Source organism: Calypte anna, chromosome 1 (genome assembly GCF_003957555.1).
Source record: "Calypte anna isolate BGI_N300 chromosome 1, bCalAnn1_v1.p, whole genome shotgun sequence".
Taxonomy (NCBI): Eukaryota; Metazoa; Chordata; class Aves; order Apodiformes; family Trochilidae; genus Calypte; species Calypte anna.
The window spans coordinates 196,198,926-196,222,213 of NC_044244.1; the positions used below are offsets into that span (position 1 = coordinate 196,198,926).

Sequence of the window (23,288 nt, forward strand, 5' to 3'; positions counted from 1 at the left end):
ATTCCCAGCTCTTCTCAGCTGGGTCACACTTACACAGAGACTGAAAGAGAAAGCCTGCTATAAATGTTTCCCTTCCTTACTCTGCTTCCTTTTTCCCTACTTCATCTCTTTTTCCCTACTTTCACATTTCCAAACTGGAAGAAGTTCAGCTGGTGCAAAGAGGAAGAATGGAGAACAAAGTCCCATCTGGCAAAGGCCACTTTGCTGCTACTTCTCCCTCTCTCCAAGCATGTGTCCAAGCTACACCTCAAATCCTCTGTCCAGTTTTGGGTCCCTCGTGACAAGAAGGACATTGAGGGGCTGGAGTGTGTCCAGAGAAGGGGAATGGAGCTGGGGAAGGGTCTGGAGCAGAAATCTGAGCAGGAGCAGCTGAGGGAGCTGGGGGTGTTCAGCCTGGAGAAAAGGAGGAGGAGGGGAGAACTTCTGGATCTCTGCAACTCCCTGAGAGAAGGTTGGAGTGAGGACAGGTCAGGCTCTTCTCCCAAGGAACAAGTGACAGAACAAGGGGAAATGGCCTCAAGTTGCACCAGGAGAGGTTTAGGTTGGATATTGGGAACAATTTCTTCCCTAAAAGGGACCCTCTGGATCTCTAGAACTCCCTGAGAGGAGGTTGGAGTGAGGAGGGGTTGGTTTCTTCTCCCAAGGAACAAGTGATAGAACAAGAGGAAATGGCCTTGGGTTCTGCCAGGAGAGGTTTAGATTAGATATTAGAAACAATTTCTTCCCCAGAAGGGACCTTCTGGCACTCTACAACTCTCAGAAAGGAGGTTGGAGTGAGGAGGGATCGGGCTCTGCTCCCAAGGAACAAGTGACAGAACAAGAGGAAATGGCCTTAAGTTGCACTAGGAGAGCTTTAGACTGGATATTAGGAACAATTTCTTCCTGGAAAGGGTTGTCAGGCCCTGGCTTCCCAGGGCAGTGGTGGAGTCCCCATCATCCCTGGAGGGATTTCCAAGCCCTGGAGCTGTGGTGCTGAGGCCATGGGGCAGTGGTGGCCTTGGCAGTGCTGGGTTCAGGGTTGGACTGGATGATCTGAAAGGTCTTTTCCAACCAAAAAGATTCTGTGAGTCTACAATTTCTCTTTGCTCTTCAGCAAATTGAATCAATTTCATTTCTTCAGCCATGGTCTTGTGGGTCTGATTTAGAAAAGGTTTCTAAAACTGAATTTGGGAGATGATGCAAAAGGCTGCAACTACTTCATCAACTTGGCTTTCAAAGTCTGCTCTTCAGAGAGGGCAGTCACTGCCTCCAGCCTCTTCCAGGCATTTCTGTATCTGCCAAGAGAAATACAGGGTCTGAAGGGCAGGGACATCTGTTATTAAATTAATTCATGAATTTGTAGGAGTGGAGGAAGGTTCCAGGCAATGGGGCTACAATGGCCTTCTGGAGAAAAGGTTTAACCAGCCACAGTTCAGATCACAAGACTTTGCAGCAGAAGTTTGATCTCCTCTTGGCCAGCGGTTTCATTAACTATTGGGAAACATAATCTGAGAGGTTTTTTATCTGATGCTCACTCCATCATCCCAGGCTGGAATCAGGGACCTGCTCAGTACAGGTCAACCATCACAAGGCATGAATTCAGGCACAGTTAGAAACAGTCTAAAGCTTCTAATTTAAGTCAAATCCATAACAGGTGTTGGCAGGAGCAAAAATACCCAGGTCATTATGCAGCCAAGGGAGGGAAAGGATTGACTGCAGGCAGATCAAGTTTGGAGAAGAGGAGGATTTAGTCTGGAGAAGAGGAGGCTCAGGGGAGATCTCATCACTCTCTCCAACTCCCTGAAAGGAGGTTGGAGACAGGGGGGGGTTGGTCTCTTTTCCCAGGCAACTCTCAGCAAGACAAGAGGCCATGGTCTCAAGTTGTGCCAGGGGAGGTTTAGGTTGGAGATTGGAAAGAATTTCTTTCTGGAGAGGGTGATCAGGCATTGGAATGGGCTGCCCAGGGAAGGGGTGGATTCTCTGTGCCTGGAGATATTTCCAAAGAGCCTGGATGTGGCACTGAGTGCCATGGGCTGGGAACCACGAGGGGAGTAGATCAAGATGATCCAGATGATGATCAAGATGATCAAGATGATCTCAGAGGTCCTTTCCAACCTGGCTGATTCTACGATTCAGATGACCTGGGGCAACGTGACAGCAAAATTACTGCCTGGTGAGGATGAAGCCAGTTAAATTGCTGTCCCTGAGGAGAAGGCATTTCAGATGTGGAGAAGGAAGGAAAGTGTAGATCTCTTGCTATCTCTAGGACAGTCACTTGTGCCTGCCAAAGCAGATGAGACTAGAAAGGTGGGAGAAGAGAGGATGCAATTTTGGAATAACACCTTTGCCCAGGAGAAGGTTCTTGCTTCTTGCTGGAGGGAGCACATCCCTCTCCCAGGCTCATCCTTTTTCCCAGAGGGTTCTTACACTGTCACCTCTGACAGATAAAATGCCTCATAGGAGAACAGACACATCACCATGAGGACACCATGGTTTCCTCAGCTATGATCAAGTGGAGGATAGATTGGCCAACTGTTTTTAGGAAGTTAACTGGGCTCCTCCTGACTTATCAGTGTCTGAACTTACTCTGCCAGGCTTTATGCTCCACATCTGTTTTCAAGGTTTCTGTCATCCCTCATCCAACCCTTGCTCTCCCTTTTCTTTGGAAAACAGGGAGATGCATCCAACCAAGCAACTCATTTTATTTACTAAATTCTACCATTTCTATTTCTTCACCCAAGTGGGAACAAACTGATTTAAGAAATCTACCACAATTTTTTTTTTTAAAACTACAATAGTGGCATCTCCAAACGCCTCCTCTTCTTTCTTTAAAGCATTTTAATCCCCATTTCCATTTCCAGTTTCTCTCCCCCATGCATTTATGAGCAGAACAAAGCCCCTATCACTACCAGTTTCAGATCTCTCATTCTCCTTTTGTAAGAAGCGACCTCATCCCATCCAGTGCCACATCTCAGAAGCAGAGTCACCATCTGCAGCTTCCATGAGGATTTTTAATAAACATTTTCCCTGCTATTGCAATCCCAGTGGACGAGGAGGAGCACACTGCTCCCCTCTCCCATCTCCACCCCATGCTCTAAACACAAAACACAAGCCACAGACACAGGGGAGTGGAGCTGTAATAATGCTACTTACTTCTGGAATATAAAAACTCCTACAATTACGATAAATGAAATGAGATCAGATGTGATCCAGATTAGGTGGTACTCGTCTGGAGGCTGGAAGACAAAAAAGCAGAAGCAGACCTTGAACTTTCTGGGTTTGGGGCAATCACAGTGAGACCACACATCGCTCAAGTTCCCACCAGCACAGAAAGAAAAACCCAGAGGTGCAGAAAGAAAAACCCAGAGGTGCAGGGGTCAGGTATAAATCACAACGTTTGTGACATTTCTAATGCTAGCCTGTCCCCCTTAATGACATCATCAAGAAAAACTGCTGACAGGAACTATTTAAAACTCCCCCTCCTTCCATCTGCTGACGTTTTCTTGGAGCTTTCTGGGCTAAAAGTTTCCAGCCTCAGCTGTACCTCGAGGTGAGCTTCAGATGCCAGACATCCCCAGCTCTGGAGGGAAACACAGAAATTCAGACACATTGCACATCAGACATGCAGGATTAATTCTGAAAGCTCGTTTTAGCTGCTCTGCACAATCCCTGTGCTATAAGCATTGAATTCTCCAGTTCTGTCCAGTAAGACACAGATAGTTCTGGGTCCATTTGCCATTGAACATCACAGTCACAGAATGGTTTTGGCTTGGAAGATACCTTTAAAACCCATCTCCCCCAACCCCTCTGCAATGAGCAAGGGCATCTTCCACTAGATCAGGTTGCTCAGAGCTCCATCCAACCTGACCTGATCTCCTTTTATGATTAGTTGACCCGTATAGTGGATGAGGGGAAGTCTGTGGATGTGCTCTACCTGGACTTCAGCAAGGCCTCTGACACCGTCTCCCACAGCATCCTCCTGAAAAAGCTGTCAGCCCACACCTTGGACAGGAGCACCCTGTGCTGGGTTAGGAACTGGCTGGAGGGCCGGGCCCAGAGAGTGGTGCTGAACGGGGCTGCATCCAGTTGGCGGCCGGTCACTAGTGGTGTCCCCCAGGGATCAGTGTTGGGCCCAGTTCTGTTCAACATCTTCATTGATGATTTAGATGAGGGGATTGAGTCCATCATCAGCAAATTCACAGATGACCCCAAGCTGGGGGGGAGTGTGGATCAGCTGGAAGGCAGGAGGGCTCTGCAGAGGGACCTGGACAGACTGGAGAGTTGGGCTGATCCCAATGGGATGAGGTTCAAGACAAGAACCCCATGGGGAGCTCCAGGCTGGGCACAGAGTAGCAGAAAGGGAGCTGGGATTGCCAGAAGCTGACCATGAGCCAGCAGTGTGCCCAGGTGGCCAAGAAGGCCAATGGCATCCTGGGCTGGCTGAGGAAGAGCGTGGCCAGCAGGTCCAGGGAAGGGATTCTGCCCCTGTGCTCAGCTCTGGGGAGGCCACAGCTTGAGTCCTGTGTCCAGTTCTGGGCCCCTCAGCTCAGGAAGGAGATTGAGGTGCTGGAGCAGGTCCAAAGGAGGCAAGTGCGCTGGTGAAGGGATCCAGCAGAGATCCTGTGAGGAGAGGCTGAGGGAGCTGGGGGTGTTGAGGCTGGAGAAGAGGAGGCTCAGGGGAGAGCTCATCACTCTCTGCAACTCCCTGAAAGGAGGTTGGAGCCAGGGGGGGTTGGTCTCTTTTCCCAGGCAACTCTCAGCAAGACAAGAGGCCATGGTCTCAAGTTGTGCCAGGGGAGGTTTAGGTTGGAGATTGGAAAGAATTTCTTTGTGGAGGGGGTGATCAGGCATTGGAATGGGCTGCCCAGGGAAGGGGTGGATTCTCCGTGTCTGGAGATATTTCCAAAGAGCCTGGATGTGGCACTGAGTGCCATGGGCTGGGAACCACAGGGGGAGTGGATCAAGGGCTGGACTTGATGATCTCTGAGGTCCCTTCCAACCCAGCCAATTCTATGATTCTATGATTCTATGATTCTATGATTTTCAGGGATAGGGCATTTACCACCTCTCTGGGAAACTTGGGGCAGTGTCTCACCACCCTCAGCATATAATATATTTTTCCTTTGTATCTGATCTGAACCTCACCTCTTTCTGTTTAAAACCATCACCCCTTGTCCTGTTGCTACAACCCTCCTAAAAACTCTGTCCCCATCTTTCTTATGGGTTCCTTAAAGTACTGGAAGTCTCAATAAGGTCTCCCAGAAACCTTCTCTTCTCCAGGCTGAACAATCCCAACTTTTTAAGCCTCTTTCCATGGCAAAGCTGCTCCAATCATTGTTCTGACCTCCTCTGGATCTGCTCCAACATCTCCCAGTTCTGAGGCCCCCAGAACTGGACCCAAAGGAGTAGAGGGGGAGATTCCAGAATCCCTTCCCCTCGCCTCACTGGCCACACAACCTCAGTTAAACCCATCATCTGAACCCACCAAAAGCTTCCCATTGATTTTTGTGCTTCCCAGAAAAGAGCAGCAGTAAAAGAAGTAAAGACAAGAATGTAAAATGATGATAAATACTCCTGATGATGCTCAGAAAACACTTACCAGGAGAGCCACCAGTGATGCTAAAGAGTTCCTTGTATCCTAAACCTGGACCAGTCCCAAAAGTTTGCTGATTTCATACCAGGCAGATCCATCAGAATCATCATCATTAACACACACAATTAATGTGTTTTTAGAGAAACAGAATATAAAATACATGGAGATGAGTCCATGCAATGGTAGCATGACATGAATTAAATGAGTTGGGAGCCATCAACTCTTCTCCCTCTGTCTCCCAGTAGAGAACAAGTTGTTTTTCTCTTCCTATATCTCAATTTCTCCTTTGATAGTGTATCACAGAATTAGCAGGGTGATACTTTAATTATCCAGTGCTTCTGATGGATATTAAATCCTTGTCTTTTCCAGCTTAATTACAGAAGGGTGACATTTAATGTTACATTTGCTGCATCTAATAAGATCAACAGACACAAAATTGATGTTGCCCATTTTCTTGGCAGCAGAGTGCCTCAGAGCTTGGTGTTTTGAGTGGGAAATCAAGAGCTTTCTTATTTAGAAGAAAATCTTCACATAAAAATGTTCAGTTTCTGCAAGTTTGGGTATTCCACAACTGAAGATTCAAAATAGCAGGTTTGCCTGTGGGACTAAAGTTGGATTTTATATGATATAGCCCAAGAAAAAAGTAGACATGAACACACCTTTCTAGGAAAATTCTGCTAAAGTCCTGCAGAAAGTCCAAATGCAGAAGTTTTTGGTACTGACTCAAGTTTTAACAAGTCAAATGGAATTTCAAAAAGGGGGAAACTGGAATTTTTCAATGCCAGGCACCCCCTACACATCATTCAGCCTTGCAGAAGAGGGAACCCAGGTCAGTAACCTTCTATTGCCCTGAGACCACCTCTCCATCCACACCAAGGTCTGGAATTTTCTATATTTCTCCTGCAATTCCTCTTTGCTCCACAGAGCTGTTCCAGTGGATTTCCTTTGGTTTTTAATAAACTTTATCCAAAGTAAGTCCTGAAATCCTCACCAAACCTTCATCAGTTCAGCAGAACTGGGCAGAGAGCTGTTACCTTGGCTCTGGGGGAGACTTCCAAAAATTCAGAGTTGGGTCCCACTCTGGGCTCCTTCTTTAAGGACATTTGAAGCTGGGGACTGAACCCCAGCTCAAGCTTTTTTGAAGCCAACCTCCCAGTTTTCCATCAAGAGCAGAGGAGGGATCTGTCAGCTCTTTTCTTCTTTGCTTTTACTTGTATAAAACTGAAACCTGAGTTAAATGTATTTTCTGCAATTCCAGATGGAATGGAGCAGAAGAGATTTATTTGTTCAGCTGGCAATAAAGCCCCTGAGGGCACTGGGCAGCCAGAGCCTGGCTCCCAAACCATCCCCCATGTGATGTAGAGAGGGCTTAGATGGCAAAACCTGGGGAGATTCCATCACCCAGACACTTCAGGATGCAGGAAATCAAAGGATTTTTATGCTGCTGGTGTGCACTCAGAGCAGAGGTGGAAATCCAGCAGATGGGAGAGCCCTTAGAGGAAGGTTCCAAGAATCAGCAAAGATGTTTTTTTGGAGTAAAAAGCTGCCAGTGATGTGCAGGCAGCTCCTGCCAGCTGTAGCAGAGGACAGATGCTTGCAGCAGCACATTTCAGGTGACAAATCTCTTCTTGCCAAGGGATTCAGGCTTTGTAAAACCATTTCCAAATCTCCAGCTTGCAGCAGGGTGAATTTGTGCAGGCAGACACAAGCAGGAGGTTAAGCCAAGGCCATGGGGCAGAGATTTTCATCCATCCAGGCAGTGGTCCTGAGGCTCCACCTCCAGCTCAAGATGCAGATAACTCATACAGGTAAAATCCTCTTTGTGCTCACCTTCTTCTCCCCTTTCCCAAGCCAGATCTACCAGCACAGCAGATAAAACCTCCTGTCCTACCCCCAACAAGATCTGTCAGCATAAAACAGCCCCTCCATCATGTGCTAACACCATCACAGCTCTTCATTTGGGAATAATTTGGGAATAATGCAACAATTTCATGGCTTTCCCTCCAAATCAACAGGAATATTTGTTTGGTTTAGAGGCACAAAGTGCTGGGGGAAGTTTCAGAGAGTTTACTGGGTACATGATGGGTAAGGAGGTTACCATTGGTCTCTGGTTGTTCCTCATCCAGGAATGGTGCACTTAAGGGATTAAACTTGTCCTCATTTCATATTAAAAACCAGCAAAAAACTAGTTTTGCAGCCTGGCTAGAACAATAAAATAAAATAATAAAAAAATAATAAAACCAGATTTGCTGGTTCACTTTGTGTGTCTCCTTCTCCTGCAACTCAACAGCAGCTCAGAAGATCCAGAGAGCTGGTTTTTCCATTGGGAAAAAAATGTACAAACTACACAGGTGAAATGGAGCATGCAACATGATGCCCAAAGCTCTCAACCTCTGCATGGAGAGGGATGAGGTCACCAGAAGGAAGAGATTGTGCAAGGAGAGCATTGATCCACCACTACCTCAAGGCTCAGATTGGGAAACCCCTCAAGCCCAGCAGCACCTTGAACCCACCCCATCACCCTGCTTGGAGAAAACCCCTGGTCAAGAGCCACCTCTCCACTGCATCCCCTCCTTCCAGGGCTTCACAGCACCATCCCAGGCATTCTACTTACCATGAGCCAGATGGGAAAAGGCACCTTGAGAAGGATGTGGGAGCTGTCAGAGGTGACAGACTGGACACCAGCACACCAGAGGATGGAGTACAACCAGGGCTCGTTCACAGTGTAGAGATTCACACTCAGGTTTGCCATGGTGTAGTCCCTGCCAGGAGACAAAGAGGGTGAGATCTGAATCCCCCAGCAACCATCAGACCCTCATCTTCAAGAGGGAGAGCTCTTGCCACCACCACCACAGCTGGGGTTGAGCTGCATGAAATCATAGAATTATAGAATCGACTGGGTTGGAAGGGAGCTCAGAGATCATCAAGTCCAACCCTTGATCCACTCCCCCCGTGGTTCCCAGCCCATGGCACTCAGTGCCACATCCAGGCTCTTTGGAAATAGCTCCAGACACGGAGAATCCACCCCTTCCCTGGGCAGCCCATTCCAATGCCTGATCACCCTCTCCAGAAAGAAATTCTTTCCAATCTCCAACCTAAACCTCCCCTGGCACAACTTGAGACCATGGCCTCTTGTCTTGCTGAGAGTTGCCTGGGAAAAGAGACCAACCCCCCCCTGGCTCCAACCTCCTTTCAGGGAGTTGCAGAGAGTGATGAGCTCTCCCCTGAGCCTCCTCTTCTCCAGCCTCAACACCCCCAGCTCCCTCAGCCTCTCCTCACAGCATCTCTGCTGGATCCCTTCACCAGCCCACTTGCCTCCTTTGGACCTGCTCCAGCACCTCAAGCTCCTTCCTGAGCTGAGGGGCCCAGAACTGGACACAGTAAATAGTTGGGGTTTTTTCTCAAACAGGGCAGGGACACTTCAGAAGCAACCCAAGGGCGTTGCAGTCAAGTGGTTGGAACTTGAAATCTTTGTCACATGGGGCAACGAGCATAAGTTGGTCCTGGTGACATTCCAATAGAACACAAGAGGACAATTTTTCACTCTGGGGACAGTCAGACATTGGAATGGTCTCCCAGGGGAAGTGGTGGATTCCCCCAGTGTGGAAAGTTTTAGGGCTCAGCTCGATGGGTTGCTGAGACATCTCAGATAAACATTATTATTATTATTATTATTATTATTATTATTATTATTATTATTATTATTATTATAGTATTATATAATTTTATATATTATATTATATATATTTACCTATATTTATATATTTATATATTATACATTATATATTATATAATGATTATAGTTATATAATATAATATGACAATAACAATTGTTATATAATATTATTTTGTAATAATTTTAATATTCATATAAATCAATATTAGAAAGGTTTGGAGAAATAATAATTATTATTAATAATAATAATTATTAGAAATGATATTAGAAAGGTTTGGAGCAGATGATCCTTGGGGTCCCTTCCAACCTGACATTCTATGATTCTATGACTCTTCCCTCACCCCTTGGACGCTGTCTGACCCAGCCCATCTCAGAGCCTCCCCCACACATGATGGGCAGGGAATGTTTTTGTAACAATTGCCTCATCCTGTTGCTGGAAAATGAACATCTGGCCCCGAGGCCTGCAACACTTCATAAGCAATTTACTTAATTTCAGACTGACAGGCTGCATTTCCAGCATCACTTCCTCCAACTCCCATGCCCTTGTTTTGGGGACAGGCAGAGAATTACAGCTTCCAGTCTGCTCAGCTCATTTTCCAAGACATTAAAGCTGCAAGCTGGGGTACAGGAGCTGTCAGCAGCAAGACAGGCACTGATAATGGACTCCCTGCACCCATCTGACTTGCATTAATTGCTCTGTTTCCTTATCTGTGAAGCAGGAGCATCACTAATCTGCCTTGCATTGGAAGCAGAGAGATTAATCCTTGCAATTCAGTAGCAGCAAAGCCCTTTGAGGTGGAAGGCAGCTCGACAAGATGTGGACAACTCAAAGCTCACAACATGAGCAAGCTGCTCCAAAGGCTAAAGGATTCCCAAGGGCAGAGGTGGTGCCACCAATGTCACCTCCTCCTTTGGGGAGGGGATGAGGAAATTGGGTGTCCTGGTTTGGGGCAGGATAAAGGGAATTTTCTGCCTTGGACTTTTGCTTTCAGCTGAGTCTCTTGTAAGCAGCTGCACTGCTGAAATGAACAGCAAGTTTCTCAGGCAGTGGCTGCTGCTGGGACTGATCCCACTCCAGGGTTAGAGTTCCAGCTGGAGCCTGGGGTGCAGAACCAGGGACACTGCTCAGCTCTGAGGAACATTTTGCCCTCCAGAAGGAGAAAAGGAGTCAAGAGGTCCCACCTGGAACCCTCCTTTGGGGAGGAAGGGACAAGAGAGATGGCTGGGATCATCAGATGATGAGCTGGGATAAATCAGAGAGTTTGCATATGGCCCTCTCCTTGAGATAGAGCAAACAGGGGAAAACCAAGAAGGAATTATCCTGCAGGTAAAGCAAAAATGTGGTTTTAAGGGCAAGCAACATAGCTGGCAGCTATGGAAAGACACCTTTGGGTTACTCTAAGTAGGACCATGCTCTCAAACAGCTCTTCCCCATTTCCAGCCCAACTGTAGAGCAAAACTAATCCTTTGGAGATCCACTTTTTTTCTGAAAACCTGCTTAATTTTTGAAGTATTTCTTTGGCAAAAAAAAAAAAATAAAAATCAAGTTCTATAAACCAGAAATACTCTACTAGAGACAACCCACCCCTTCCAACATGCAGCATGGTTCAAAATACAGGCTCAAGCAGAAGGAGAACTCCACATTGTGCCAACCTCATTAAGGAGGAGACCTGCCCAGACTAAATAGCTGACAATGAAATGAATTCTCTGCAAAGAGAAATTTCTGAAAGCATATCCAAACTTGGGACTCATCAAAATTCTGTGGTGGCAACTCTGGAGCAGATAAACAGGAGCAAAGGGCAATTGCTAATGAGGATGAAACAGCACTTGGATGTACTCAGTGTGAAAAGCTTTCACTTTTTCCAGAGCTGACAGTGTAAGATAAATCAGAGGATCCATAGGTTTGTATTTCAAAAAGGATCATCATAAATTAGCATGTGAAATTATTAAATTCAGCTGCTGGCTCCTAGGGACAGCCTGGGTGCTGGGTTGCACAAGCACATCCTTCAAAGAACAAATTCATCTGAGAAGCCCCCTCGATGCAGACAAGGTGGGATGGTCAGAAAAAGATGCTGATGGGCCAGAAATGCATGCAGGGCACAAGGATGTCCCAAACCATGGGACAGGTGCCATGGAGCACATGGGCTGTCAAGCAGTGTCCAAGCAGAGGGCTGTACCTGACATCCTCGTTTGTCACCTTGGTGTAGCGCAGGTTGAGCTTCACGATGCCCTTTTCCTTCAGGTGCTCTGCATCCAGCTTGAGGCCAGAAGTCTGCTGGAAACCTGGAGCAATCTCCCTGACCAGCTGCCTCTCCATGTCTGGCAGCCACATCACCTGTGGAGGGTGCAAGAAAGAGGACAAGCTATGGCAAAGGGGGTTCATAAAGCTGGGGACCCAAAGACAGAACAAAGTCATTTGAGAGGTGGCCTTGCCTTGGTCAGGCAAGTTGTCTGGGGGACACTTAGAGCCTCCTGCACTGTCCTGGTTTAGGACAGGATAAAGGGAATTTTCTGCCTTGGACTTTTGCTTTCAGCTGAGTCTCTTGTAAGCAGCTGCACTGCTGAAATGAACAGCAAGTTTCTCAGGCAGTGGCTGCTGCTGGGACTGATCCCACTCCAGGGTTAGAGTTCCAGCTGGAGCCTGGGGTGCAGAACCAGGGACACTGCTCAGCTCTGAGGAACATTTTGCCCTCCAGAAGGAGAAAAGGAGTCAAGAGGTCCCACCTGGAACCCTCCTTTGGGGAGGAAGGGACAAGAGAGATGCCAGAATTGAGCAAACAGAGGATTTCATCCCATCCACCTCATCCTCAGGAGAAATTGGAGGGATCCCCAGGCTCAAACCCCTTCCTGCTTCCCCTTCTTCCCCTCTCCCTCTTTGCTTGGGCATCCTGGGAGGATCCCATCCATTCCTCTGCCTCTGCTCCTGATCCATCCCAGCCTGAATCTGTGTGTTCCTGCCTCCAGCTCCCAACTGCTGCTGACTCCAGGATTCCAGCCTGGATTTTCCCAGGGCTGCCCTGCAGCCTGGGTGGTGATGTGAGAGTTATTGGGGGGAAAGGGGAAAGGAACCTGGGATCCATTTTCCTGTCTATTTGTATAGATTTAGTAATTTTTCCTATTTCTCATTATTGTTTCATTCAAGCTGTGTAGTTTAGTTCCCAACCCATCAGTCTCTCTCCCTTATTCTCTCTCCTTTCTTTATCAGGGAGGAGATGGGGGATTAATAGAGAGCATCTTTTAATTGGTTTAATTGCTGGGCCACTGTTAAACCCTGACACACACCTTTAATCAAACACAATTCAGAATTGTTGTTGAGTCTAGAGGACTGTAAGGCACAAAATCTTGAGGCTGAGGCCAAGGACTCATGAGAAGAGACATGGGGTAACCCTGGAAGCTTGTCCTTCCTACCTAGGTTCAGGGCACAGAGAGAACTGAGGACACAAGGCAAAACTGGGCAGAGCAGAGAGGATACACAGGAGAAGCCTCCCATGATCCCATGGAAAAGAGTGGATTTATTCACCTTCTTTTATCAGAGTTACATGAGAAGCCTTCCACGATCCCATAGAGAAAAGTGGGTTTATTCACCTTCTTTTATCAGGGTTTCATCTATGCCAACCCAGGGCAAAGATTTCCCAAAGTTCATACCCACAATGAGATTCTGGAATGTGTCCAGAGAAGGGGGATGGAGCTGGGGAAGGTCTGGAGCACAAATCTGAGCAGGAGCAGCTGAGGGAGCTGGGGGTGTTCAGCCTGGAGAAAAGGAGGATGAGGGGAGAACTTCTGGATCTCTGCAGCTCCCTGAGAGGAGGTTGGGGCCAGGGCTGGGGATTGGTCAGAGACTGGTCTCTTCTCTCAAGGAACAAGTGATAGCACAAGATGAAATGGCCTCAAGTTGCACCAGGGGAGGTTTAGGTTGGATATTTGGAACAATTCCTTCCTGGAAAGGGTTGTCAGAGTCTGTCCCAGGCTGCCCAGGGCAGTGGTGGAATCCCCATCATTCCTGGAGGGATTTCCAAGCCCTGGAGCTGTGGTGCTGAGGCCATGGGGCAGTGGTGGCCTTGGCCGTGCTGGGTTCAGGGTTGGACTGGATGCTCTTTCTGTCCTTTTCCAACCCAAACAACTCCATGATTTTATACTGCCCTTTGACAACACAACAAATTGATCACTGAACCTGCTGAGATGTAAAGTGGACCCAGGAACCATCTGGCCCAACGAGAAGATCCCAGTCCCACCATCAGGTGTTGCATTGCTCTGATCCATGTTTAATAACTCAGTGCCACTCATCTCCCAAAACATCAGAGCAGCACAGATATTTCTGGGTATTTCAAGCTGGGTATTACCAAAACATCAGAGCAGCACAGATGCAGCCATTTGCATTTTTTTTTTAATAAGGGACCATAAAATCTGAGTGAGAAATATCACTCCACATCCCCATACAGATATTTCAACTCTTTCTCCTGCTCACGATTCCAATACCTAAGGAGAAAACATGGTCCTCCCTTGGATCCATCCAACTTGGCAGAGGCTTGTGGAGAACATTGTCACTGAAGCTACATGGTTAGTTGGAAATTGGGTGGCAGTGGCTGTCATAAGACAGATGAAAGTTCAAAAAAGCTCCTCCTAGGCCCATCAGAAGTTGGTTCTGAGCTTGTCTCTGAAAGTAGTTGCACCTAATTGGTCCAGATGAAGTATCTGAGCTGCAAATTATGTAGTCACCCTACTTGCCAGCTTTACCACGCTGTTTTCCACCAGTCCATGGTCACGGGAGAGCAGAGGACAAGTGAAAGGACTAGGTGGGTCACAAAGAGAAGTTGTCCAAGGGATATCCAGAGTCCCCAGGTCTGGATGCCCTTCTGACACATGGCAAGTGGTGCTCTTCCTCCAGGAGAGATGATTGCACCAGAAGGAGCTCCTGATGGACTGGATAAAGAGATTTCCTCTCTTTATGGGGCCAGGGAGGACATATTTGGCTCTGACTGCAACAGCATTTTGTGCCAAATGCTTGGCACAACCCAGCAAGGACAATTATGGGGCAGAAAAAGGAAGCCTGGAAGAGATCTTTACAAGTCCACAGACCTCTTTTTGCAGAACCCCCCCCTTATCTCCTGAATGCCCATTTCTCCTCCAAGCAGAAGGTGACTCCAGGCTGAAGCAATTGCTCAGGGAGAAGGATAATTCAACACCAAGGAATCAGAGGGAGAGGGAGGGATTTCTGCTGCTCTCAACTGGCCTCCAGGTCTCAGACTCTTTTATCAAGCTGGGTGGTGGGAAGGGATCTCAGGAGATCTTTTACAAGGCCATGTAGAGACAGGACAAGGGGGAAGGGTTTCAAACCAAAAGAGGGGAGATTCAGATAAGATCTTAGGAAGAAATTGTTTGGTGTGAGGGTGCTGAGCCCCTGTCCCAGGGTGCCCAAGGAAGCTGTGGCTGCACCATCCCTGGTAGTGTCTCAGCCCAGGTTGGATGGGGCTTGGAGCAACCTGGGCTGTGGAAGAGGTCCCTGCCCATCCAGGGGCTGGAACTGGAGGAGCTGGAAGGTCCCTTCCAACCCAAACCAGTCTGGGATTTTGTGATTAGGCAACAAGAAGGCTCTGAGGAGACCTCATTGCAGCCTTCCAGTATCTGAAGAGGGCTACAAGAAAGCTTTTTAGGATGTCAGGGAATGATAGGACATGGGGGAATGGATTCAAACTAGAGGAGGGGAGATTGAGATTGGAAGTTAGGAAGAAGTTCTTCACCATGAGGGTGCTGAGAGCCTGGCACAGGTTGTCCAGAGAGGTGGTGGAAACCCCATCCTTGGAAGTTTTTAAGGGCAGGTTGGATGGGGCTCTGAGCAACCTGATCTGTGGGAGGTGTCCCTGCCCATGGCAGGGGGGCTGGACCTGGATGATCTTAAAGGTCCCTTCCAACCCAAATCATTCTGGGATTCTGAACAGGAGAGCTGCTATTAGATCTCTCTGAGGTCTTTTCCAGGATGAAGAAAGAGAAAGTTCCCTCAGCCCCTCCTTATATATTCAACCCCCTGACCAGTTTGGTGGCCTCTGCAGGACTTGTCTCAGTTTATCAACATCTGTTGAGTGCTGGTGAGCCCCACACTGACCATGATTCCTGAGGAAGAGGAATAATCACCTTCCTCCACCTAACATCCTTAATGCTATGAGGTCAGTCCAAGATGCTACCAAGACTCTGGAACCAGCAGCCAGGATAAAAATTCCTTCAGCACAACTTCTCAGTATGAATTAGCATTTCAAATGAAGTGTTGAGATCCATGAAATGAGACATTTATGGATTCAGGGGAGTATTTTAGAGTAATTTTAGAAACATCACCAACCCCACGGAACTCACAGCCTGCTGCCGAATTCCCGATGCCAGGATGGTTTCCAGGGTGATGTTGATGTAAGTGCTGTAGTAGGGATGAGCTGGTGGCAGGTCCTGGAAGTTGAGGATTAAGGATGTGTTGTCCTTGATCACCTCTAACATATCTGCCAGCTTGCAGACTGACTGGTTGGCAGCTTCCAAGTAGTCAGACCTTGAGAGGGACCCAGCTGTCCAGAAAGGGTCATTCTGAAACCAAAGCACATCCTGGCATTAGTGCCACAAACCCCTCCAACACAGGTGAAGACCCTTCCCTATCCCTTGGCAACAGTGGAGGATGCTGACAGATATGTTGGATGAGTGTTTGGCAGCTTGCTGAAGCTCTGTGCCTCAGTTTCCCCCACCCATCACACCAGCTCGGATCAGAGCACTGGGGAAGCTGCTGTGGTTTCAAGGCTTCCACCCAGGGAGCACCCAGAGAGCTTCCAGCAGGCATGTGAAGTGGTACCTGAGCTTGAATCACTGCAGTAATGCCTCAGCAAACCCCTTCCAAGCTGGCAGGAGTGTGCCAGAGTCCTTCAGCCCTCCAGATCCCAGCTAAAGCCCTCCAAAAAGGTCAGAGAGCAGCTTGGCAAAAGAAATTCCACCTGCAATCTGGTTGCACTCCAAAGGATGGGTCAAGCCCATCCCATGACAATTCTCTTTTCAACTTTGAATGTTGAATATTTCTTGCTTCTCCTTTATAAAGGCAGTTGTCCCTAGAAACAAATTTTATAAAAAGGAATAGCATTTAACATCCTGTCTTTTCTGTTCTCTTTATGACCACATCCACTTTCCTTGGGGTTCTGAAGTTCTTTGTGGTGTCAACCAAGCATCACAGCCCTTTATTCCAGGTGGTGGAAGAGGCACAGAAAGGGAATGTGTCTTTTAGACCAAGTTTATCAGAGGACAGAACTAAATGTGGTTCATGATTCTTGCTCTGCCACTCAGGAGAGGGATCTACAGCTCTACACCTCAAAAAAAAAAAAGTTTAGCCAGGAGCTTCCATGCCATGGAACAACAACTCCAGGACAACTTCTCCATGGCCATACATACCTGTAGGAACCACTCTCCAGCATTGAGCTTTTCCAGGTCAGTCCAGTTGAACATGGAGGGATGTTCATAGGCCCTTTCTGGAAACACTTCTTCCACGTTGGTTGTTCTCCTGAGTGTCTTGTCGTGCATTAGGAATGGAATTCCATCATAGCTGCAAAGACAGTCAGAGGCCCCATTACAGGAGAAGGTGGACAACCAGGTACAAAAAAATCCTAGAAAAATACCTGTTCCCACTCCAGCTTTTCTCACAGCTTCACATCATAATCATTTTAAAGACCTTGACCCATCTCACACATCCCTGGCAACCCCAAATCCAGTTGAAGTGAGATGCACACAGAAGAAAAAGTCTCTTAGATGCCTGCTAGAGGTTTGCAGTCATTCAGGGGCTGGCATAACCCTACCCATCCCTCCTTCCTCCCTGCTACCCCCTCAAAAACATCTAAAGAGCCAAACTCAGGTCACTTGGACAAGAACATCAACCCTGAATGCTCCCAGCTTTCTCCAGTGTCTGTTGCTCCCATTAATGTCAGAAGTTTCCCAAACCCTACACACACAAAATCCTCTCCATTTCTTAATAGCAGATGATGAGGAAGATTTCCAAAGGCTCTCAGACAATGTGGGAACTTAATGTTCCTGGGCTTTCAGCAAAATGCAAGGGCTCCAAAGCACCCAAATTGCTCTGAAATTGCCTCTTCCAGTTGAAAATTGGTGTCAGGAAACAGCCACGCTCACAGGAGTCATTAAGTTCATGCATCTCAAAGAAAACCTGCCTGTCAGATGAAACTAAAGAGCCACATGAATGCCCTGTGGGCTTCAAGTCATCTAGATATTACAGGAAAATGGGTCTGGGAAGCCTAAAACACTCGTTCAATTTTCTTCCATCACAATTTTTTGTGACTGGATCAGTGGTAACACCACACAGGACAGGGAAGGTTTCTCCCAAGGGCAGAGGAAGAGTTGTCCACACTCAGAAATCAAGATAAACCAAGCACAGCTGGCCTGATTATAACATTTTCCAAAGCAAGGTGATCATCTTCAGAACAGGAGACTCAGCTAAGGTCTGGAAAGGAGATGGGGTTTAAATACAAACCCCATTTGAATCAGAAGACAACCCAGAACACTCACCCCCTCAGAACTAGAAGAAAAACAAAAAAAAACCAAAACACCCCAATTTTAGATGATGGAGAACATGAGCATCACCATTCCCCCATCACAAAGATCACCATCAGCTTTATTTGCTAATTCTGGTGTGAACTCTGCCAACTCCTTCCTGCCCCAACCCAAAGCAACATGAGGCTCAGCAATGCTACACTCAGCAGCATGCCTGAAAAAAAAAAACAACCTAGAAGGGGTTTTTTTGTTGCTTTTTTTTAAGGCAACTAAAAAGATGATGCCAAGCAACTGCAGAATTAAGAGCTTGGAGTGATTAAGTGAGATGTCTTCACATCTTGTAGCAGAGCATCACCAGAGGCTGCTAGGCCTTAACATGGTGCAGAAATTCCAGGAGGCACTCAACATCTGCTCCCTCCTTCCTCATCCTGCCCCTCCTGGAGCTGCTCAGCACTACCCCAGGAAACAATGTATTAGCAGGCACAGGCTGGAAAAAAGAAGTCAACACTTCCAAGGATGAGGCAGCCACAGCTTCTCTGGGCAACCTGGGCCAGGGTCTCACCACCCTGCCAGCAAAGAATTTCTTTCTAAAATCTCATCTCAAATTCCCCTCTTGCAGTTTGAAATCATCCCCCCTCATCCCATCACTCCAGCCCCTTGTCAAAAGTCCCTTCCCAGTTTTCCTGGAGCTCCTTCAGGCACTGGAAGATGCTCTAAGGTTTCCCTGAAGCCTTCTCCAGGCTGAACACCCCCAACTCTTTCAGCCTGGCTCCAGGGTTAAAACCCTCTGAGCATCCTCCTGGCCTCCTCTGGATTTTCCCCAATCTCTGGAGTCATCCCAATGGAACAGTCAGTGACATCTCTGCACGACAGATAAAGACAGCATGCAATTATGGGATGTGTTCACCACAACAACTCATGGCAATGACAAAGAACACTGACAGCCACCTAGAAAAGACCCACCATGGATTGGGCAATCAACAGAGTCTCAGAACAACCTGCACACCACCTGTCCTGGTTTGGGGCAGGGTAAAGGGAATTTTCTGTCTTGGACTTTTGCTTTCAGCTGAGTCTCTTGTAAGCAGCTGCACTGCTGAAATGAACAGCAAGTTTCTCAGGCAGTGGCTGCTGCTGGGACTGATCCCACTCCAGGGTTAGAGTTCCAGCTGGAGCCTGGGGTGCAGAACCAGGGACACTGCTCAGCTCTGAGGAACATTTTGCCCTCCAAAAGGAGAAAAGCAATAAAGAGGTCCCACCTGGAACCCTCCTTTGGGGAGGAAGGGACAAGAGAGATGCCAGAATTGACCAAACAGAGGATTCCATCCCATCCACCTCATCCTCAGGAGAAATTGGAGGGATCCCCAGGCTCAAACCCCTTCCTGCTTCCCCTTCTTCCCCTCTCCCTCTTTGCTTGGGCATCCTGGGAGGATCCCATCCATTCCTCTGCCTCTGCTCCTGATCCATCCCAGCCTGAATCTGTGTGTTCCTGCCTCCAGCTCCCAACTGCTGCTGACTCCAGGATTCCAGCCTGGATTTTCCCAGGGCTGCCCTGCAGCCTGGGTGGTGATGTGAGAGTTATTGGGGGAAAGGGGGGAGGAAACTGGGATCCATTTTCTTGTCTATTTGTATAGATTTAGTCACTTTTTCCTATTTCTCATTCCTGTTCATTCAAGCTGTGTAGTTTAGTTCCCAACCCATCAGTCTCTCTCCCTTATTCTCTCTCCTTTCTTTATCAGGGAGGGGAGAGGGATTAATAGAGAGCAGCTGTTAATTGGTTTAATTGCTGGGCAGTGTTAAACCCTAACACCACCTTACCTCAGTACAACATCAGCTTGGACTCCATACATCTTCTGCTCCACTGCCTTCTGGAAGGACATAAGAGTGTTTTCTGGTGCCAACTATGGGGGGAAAAAAAAAAGCAATGAGAGATTAGGAGTCAGTCAAAATGTTTATGAAGCAGTAACAGGAAGGAAGGTTCAGAGACATTAGGGAGCCAAAATAAACTTGTTTCAGAGATTCCACAGTGGGCAGTGACACTGGAGTACCAGTAAGTACCAGAATTGCATCTTCCTGAAGTCCTAAGGTAACCAATACACTTGACTCCAGATTTCAATGCAGAATTATCATGACTTGAAACCCCAGAAGCCCAACTCCCTGGAGGTCTCCTGCAGAATTAGTGTGAAAGAGATTTTCTCACTAGCATGGTCCCCCAAGCAGTGGTTTGCTGAAGATCCTGGGATTATTTTAATTGGAAAAAAACCTTGAAGATAGTTCCAGCCATCAACCCAGTACTGCCAAGGCCACCACTAAACCATGCCCCACAGCACCACATCTACATGGCTTTGGAAACCCTCCAAACATGGGGAATCAACCACTTCCCTGGGCTGCCTGTGCCAATGAAATCCTCAGGAAATGGGATTTAATGGGATGTTAGTGCTCTACCCATGGGTTATATCTAGAACAATTTAAACACCTTTGATGGGCTTCATTCTCTTGCTTTCTTTTGCAGTGATTTTGCAGATGGAGGAAAGTCCAAACCCCGGGGTATTTATTATCCAGACCATGGAGAACAACTACACCACAGGTTTTGCAGCCCACATTTTATTTCCACAGCTACTCAGTCAATAACCTCATCTATTACTCAGTCCAAAAATCAGTTGATTTCTCTAATAGCAAATGTTCCATACAGTTTAAACAACTATTTTTTTAATAGCCTAAAGCCTAGGAAAATTTATCCCTGTGGCTATTACAGGGGTGGGCTCCAATTTTATTTTTTCATTCCTCTTGGATGGAGCAGATGGTAACAGAATTCAGATTCAAAGCCAACAGAGTGTAAAGACAAATACTTTGTTTTTCTGCAACCCCAGGTCCTGTACAGCTATCACCAAAATATCCCTAGAAAAACAAGAAATCAGAAGAGGAGAGGGGAAGGGGAAGAAGGAGAAAGGGAAAAGGGGAAGGGGGAAGGAGAAGGAGAAGGAGAAGGAGAAGGAGAAAAAGAAGGAGAAGGAGAAGGAGAAGGAGAAGGAGAAGGAGAAGGAGAAGGAGAAGGAGAAGGAGAAGGAGAAGGAGAAGGAGAAGGAGAAGGAGAAGGAGAAGGAGAAGGAGAAGGAGAAGGAGAAGAGAAAGGGAAAGGGGAAGGAGAAAGGGAAAGGGAAAGGGGAAGGGGAAAGGGAAAGGGGAAGGGGAAGGGGAGGGGGAAGGGGAAGGAGAGGGGGAAAGAGGAAAGGGGAAGAGGAAAGGTGAAAGGGGAAGAAAAGGCAAAGGTAAAGGCAAAAGGCAAAGGAAAAAGAAAAAAGGCAAAGGCAAAGAAAAAGGAAAGGAAAAGGAAAAGGAAAAGAAAAAGAAAAAGGAAAAGGGAAAGGTAAAGGTAAAGGAGAAAAGGAGAAGGAGAAGAAGAGAAAGGAAAAGGGGAAGGGGAAGGGGAGGGGGAAAGAGGAAGAGAAAAGGGAAAGGGAAGGGGAAAGGTGAAAGGTGAAAGGGGAAGAAAAGGCAAAGACAAAGGCAAATGGCAAAGGCAAGGAAAAGGAAAAGGAAAAGGAAAAGGAAAGGAAAAGGAAAAGGAAAAGGAAAAGGAAAAGGAAAAGGAAAAGGGGGAAGGGGGAAGAGGAAAGGGGAAAGGGAAAAGGGAAAAGGGGAAAGGGAAGGAAAAAGAAAAGGAAAAGGGGAAAGGGAGAAGGAAAAAGGGAAAAGGGGAGGGAGGGGGATGGAAGGGGAGGCAACTGTGGAAAGAAAATCTGGCAGGTTTTCTGCACTGAAACAGGAGAACATAAAAATAAAGCTATTTCTAAGGAAGAAATTGATTTTTTTCCAATTCTGCTTTCAGGTTTAGAGCACCTGTAACATCCTGGTTTTCCACACACCTCTGCCACCACCAGGCTCAGTAAGTTTCCACCAAGACACGATGGGCATTCACACCCCATGGTTTTCAAGAATTACTCAGGCTTTGGAAAAGAAGAAAAATTAAGAACAAAGGCCTAAATGCACCATGCAAGCAACACTCACAAGAAAAACCGCTCAAGACTTTGAGTGTCTCTGGGAATTACTAATTTTCTTATTAGCTGATGACCTCATAGGCTCAGGTCAGCAAAGCTTTGGTGTAAATTAATCAGACCAAATGTCATCCACAACCCTCAAATAGCTCCAGTATCTCTCTACTGAATTCCTCTGGCTCGAGCAATGCATTAATAATAGCTCTCTTTTTTTATTTATTTCTTTTTTTGTTCACTAAAGACAACACAGAGGCATCTTATCATCCCCCAAAAAAGCTCCCAATCAAAGCCTGACTTGTCTGGGAGAAGGCAGAGGCAACACCTCCATCACACCCCCTTGCCCAGCCCAGCCCTGGGTCACTCAAGGTCGAGCTGCAAGAATTTTTGGCAATAGATTCACGATGCCCAGAGCTGGCAGCAGGGAGCAGCAACCACAAAAAAATCTAAAGAGCCCATCCCAGGCAGAGCTGTGCCATCTCCTGGGGTTGCTTTCAGCATCTTAGAATCATAGAATCATAGAATTGGCTGGGTTGGAAGGGACCTCAGAGATCATCGAGTCCAACCCTTGATCCACTCCCCCCGTGGTTCCCAGCCCATGGCACTCAGTGCCACATCCAGGCTCTTTGGAAATAGCTCCAGACACGGAGAATCCACCCCTTCCCTGGGCAGCCCATTCCAATGCCTGATCACCCTCTCCAGAAAGAAATTCTTTCCAATCTCCAACCTAAACCTCCCCTGGCACAACTTGAGACCATGGCCTCTTGTCTTGCTGAGAGTTGCCTGGGAAAAGAGACCAACCCCCCCTGGCTCCAACCTCCTTTCAGGGAGTTGCAGAGAGTGATGAGCTCTCCCCTGAGCCTCCTCTTCTCCAGCCTCAACACCCCCAGCTCCCTCAGCCTCTCCTCACAGCATCTCTGCTGGATCCCTTCACCAGGCCACTTGCCTCCTTTGGACCTGCTCCAGCACCTCAAGCTCCTTCCTGTACTGAGGGGCCCAGAACTGGACATAGGACTCAAGCTGTGGCCTCCCCAGAGCTGAGCACAGGGGCAGAATCCCTTCCCTGGACCTGCTGGCCACACTCTTCCTGAGCCAGCCCAGGATGCCATTGGCCTTCTTGGCCACCTGGGCACACTGCTGGCTCCTCTTCAGCTTCTTGTCAATCCAAACTCCAAGGTCCCTTTCTGCCTGGCTGCTCTCCAACCACTCTGTGCCCAGCCTAGAGCTCCCCATGGGGTTGTTGTGGCCAAAGTGCAGGACCCGGCACTTCTTGGGTTCCCTCCCCCACTAAGTAGCTCAGGTTGCTTCAGGATAACACTGGAAGGTGATCCCCTGGCTACAGGGAGATGCTCAATATTTGCTTTCAGGGAGTGCAGCAATCACAAGGAGATGAAGTGTGGGGTGTTCAGTGAATGTCTTAGCTCAAGATGTGGCACCACATCCAGCAGCAACAGAACCCAGGCCTCTGGAAGTGTTTTCTTAAGAGATGTAGACAGACAAGGGAGAGAAAAGCAAATTGTGTTGAGCTGTT

General features: G+C 47.5%; 1 protein-coding gene across 2 annotated transcripts in view; it reads right to left on the bottom strand.

Annotated features, from left to right (window-relative positions):
* The window catches only part of GDPD5 (glycerophosphodiester phosphodiesterase domain containing 5), a 224,318-nt gene that overhangs the window by 8,262 nt on the left and 192,768 nt on the right, over window positions 1-23,288 (bottom strand). For both annotated transcript variants that reach the window (XM_030469058.1, XM_030469059.1), the window contains exons 9-14: window positions 19,584-19,666; window positions 16,659-16,809; window positions 15,594-15,812; window positions 11,426-11,583; window positions 8,187-8,334; window positions 3,133-3,215 (exon numbers count right to left, since the gene is read on the bottom strand). In XM_030469058.1, the coding sequence (XP_030324918.1) occupies window positions 3,133-3,215; window positions 8,187-8,334; window positions 11,426-11,583; window positions 15,594-15,812; window positions 16,659-16,809; window positions 19,584-19,666 (842 nt within the window). The remainder of the gene's footprint in view (window positions 1-3,132; window positions 3,216-8,186; window positions 8,335-11,425; window positions 11,584-15,593; window positions 15,813-16,658; window positions 16,810-19,583; window positions 19,667-23,288) is intronic.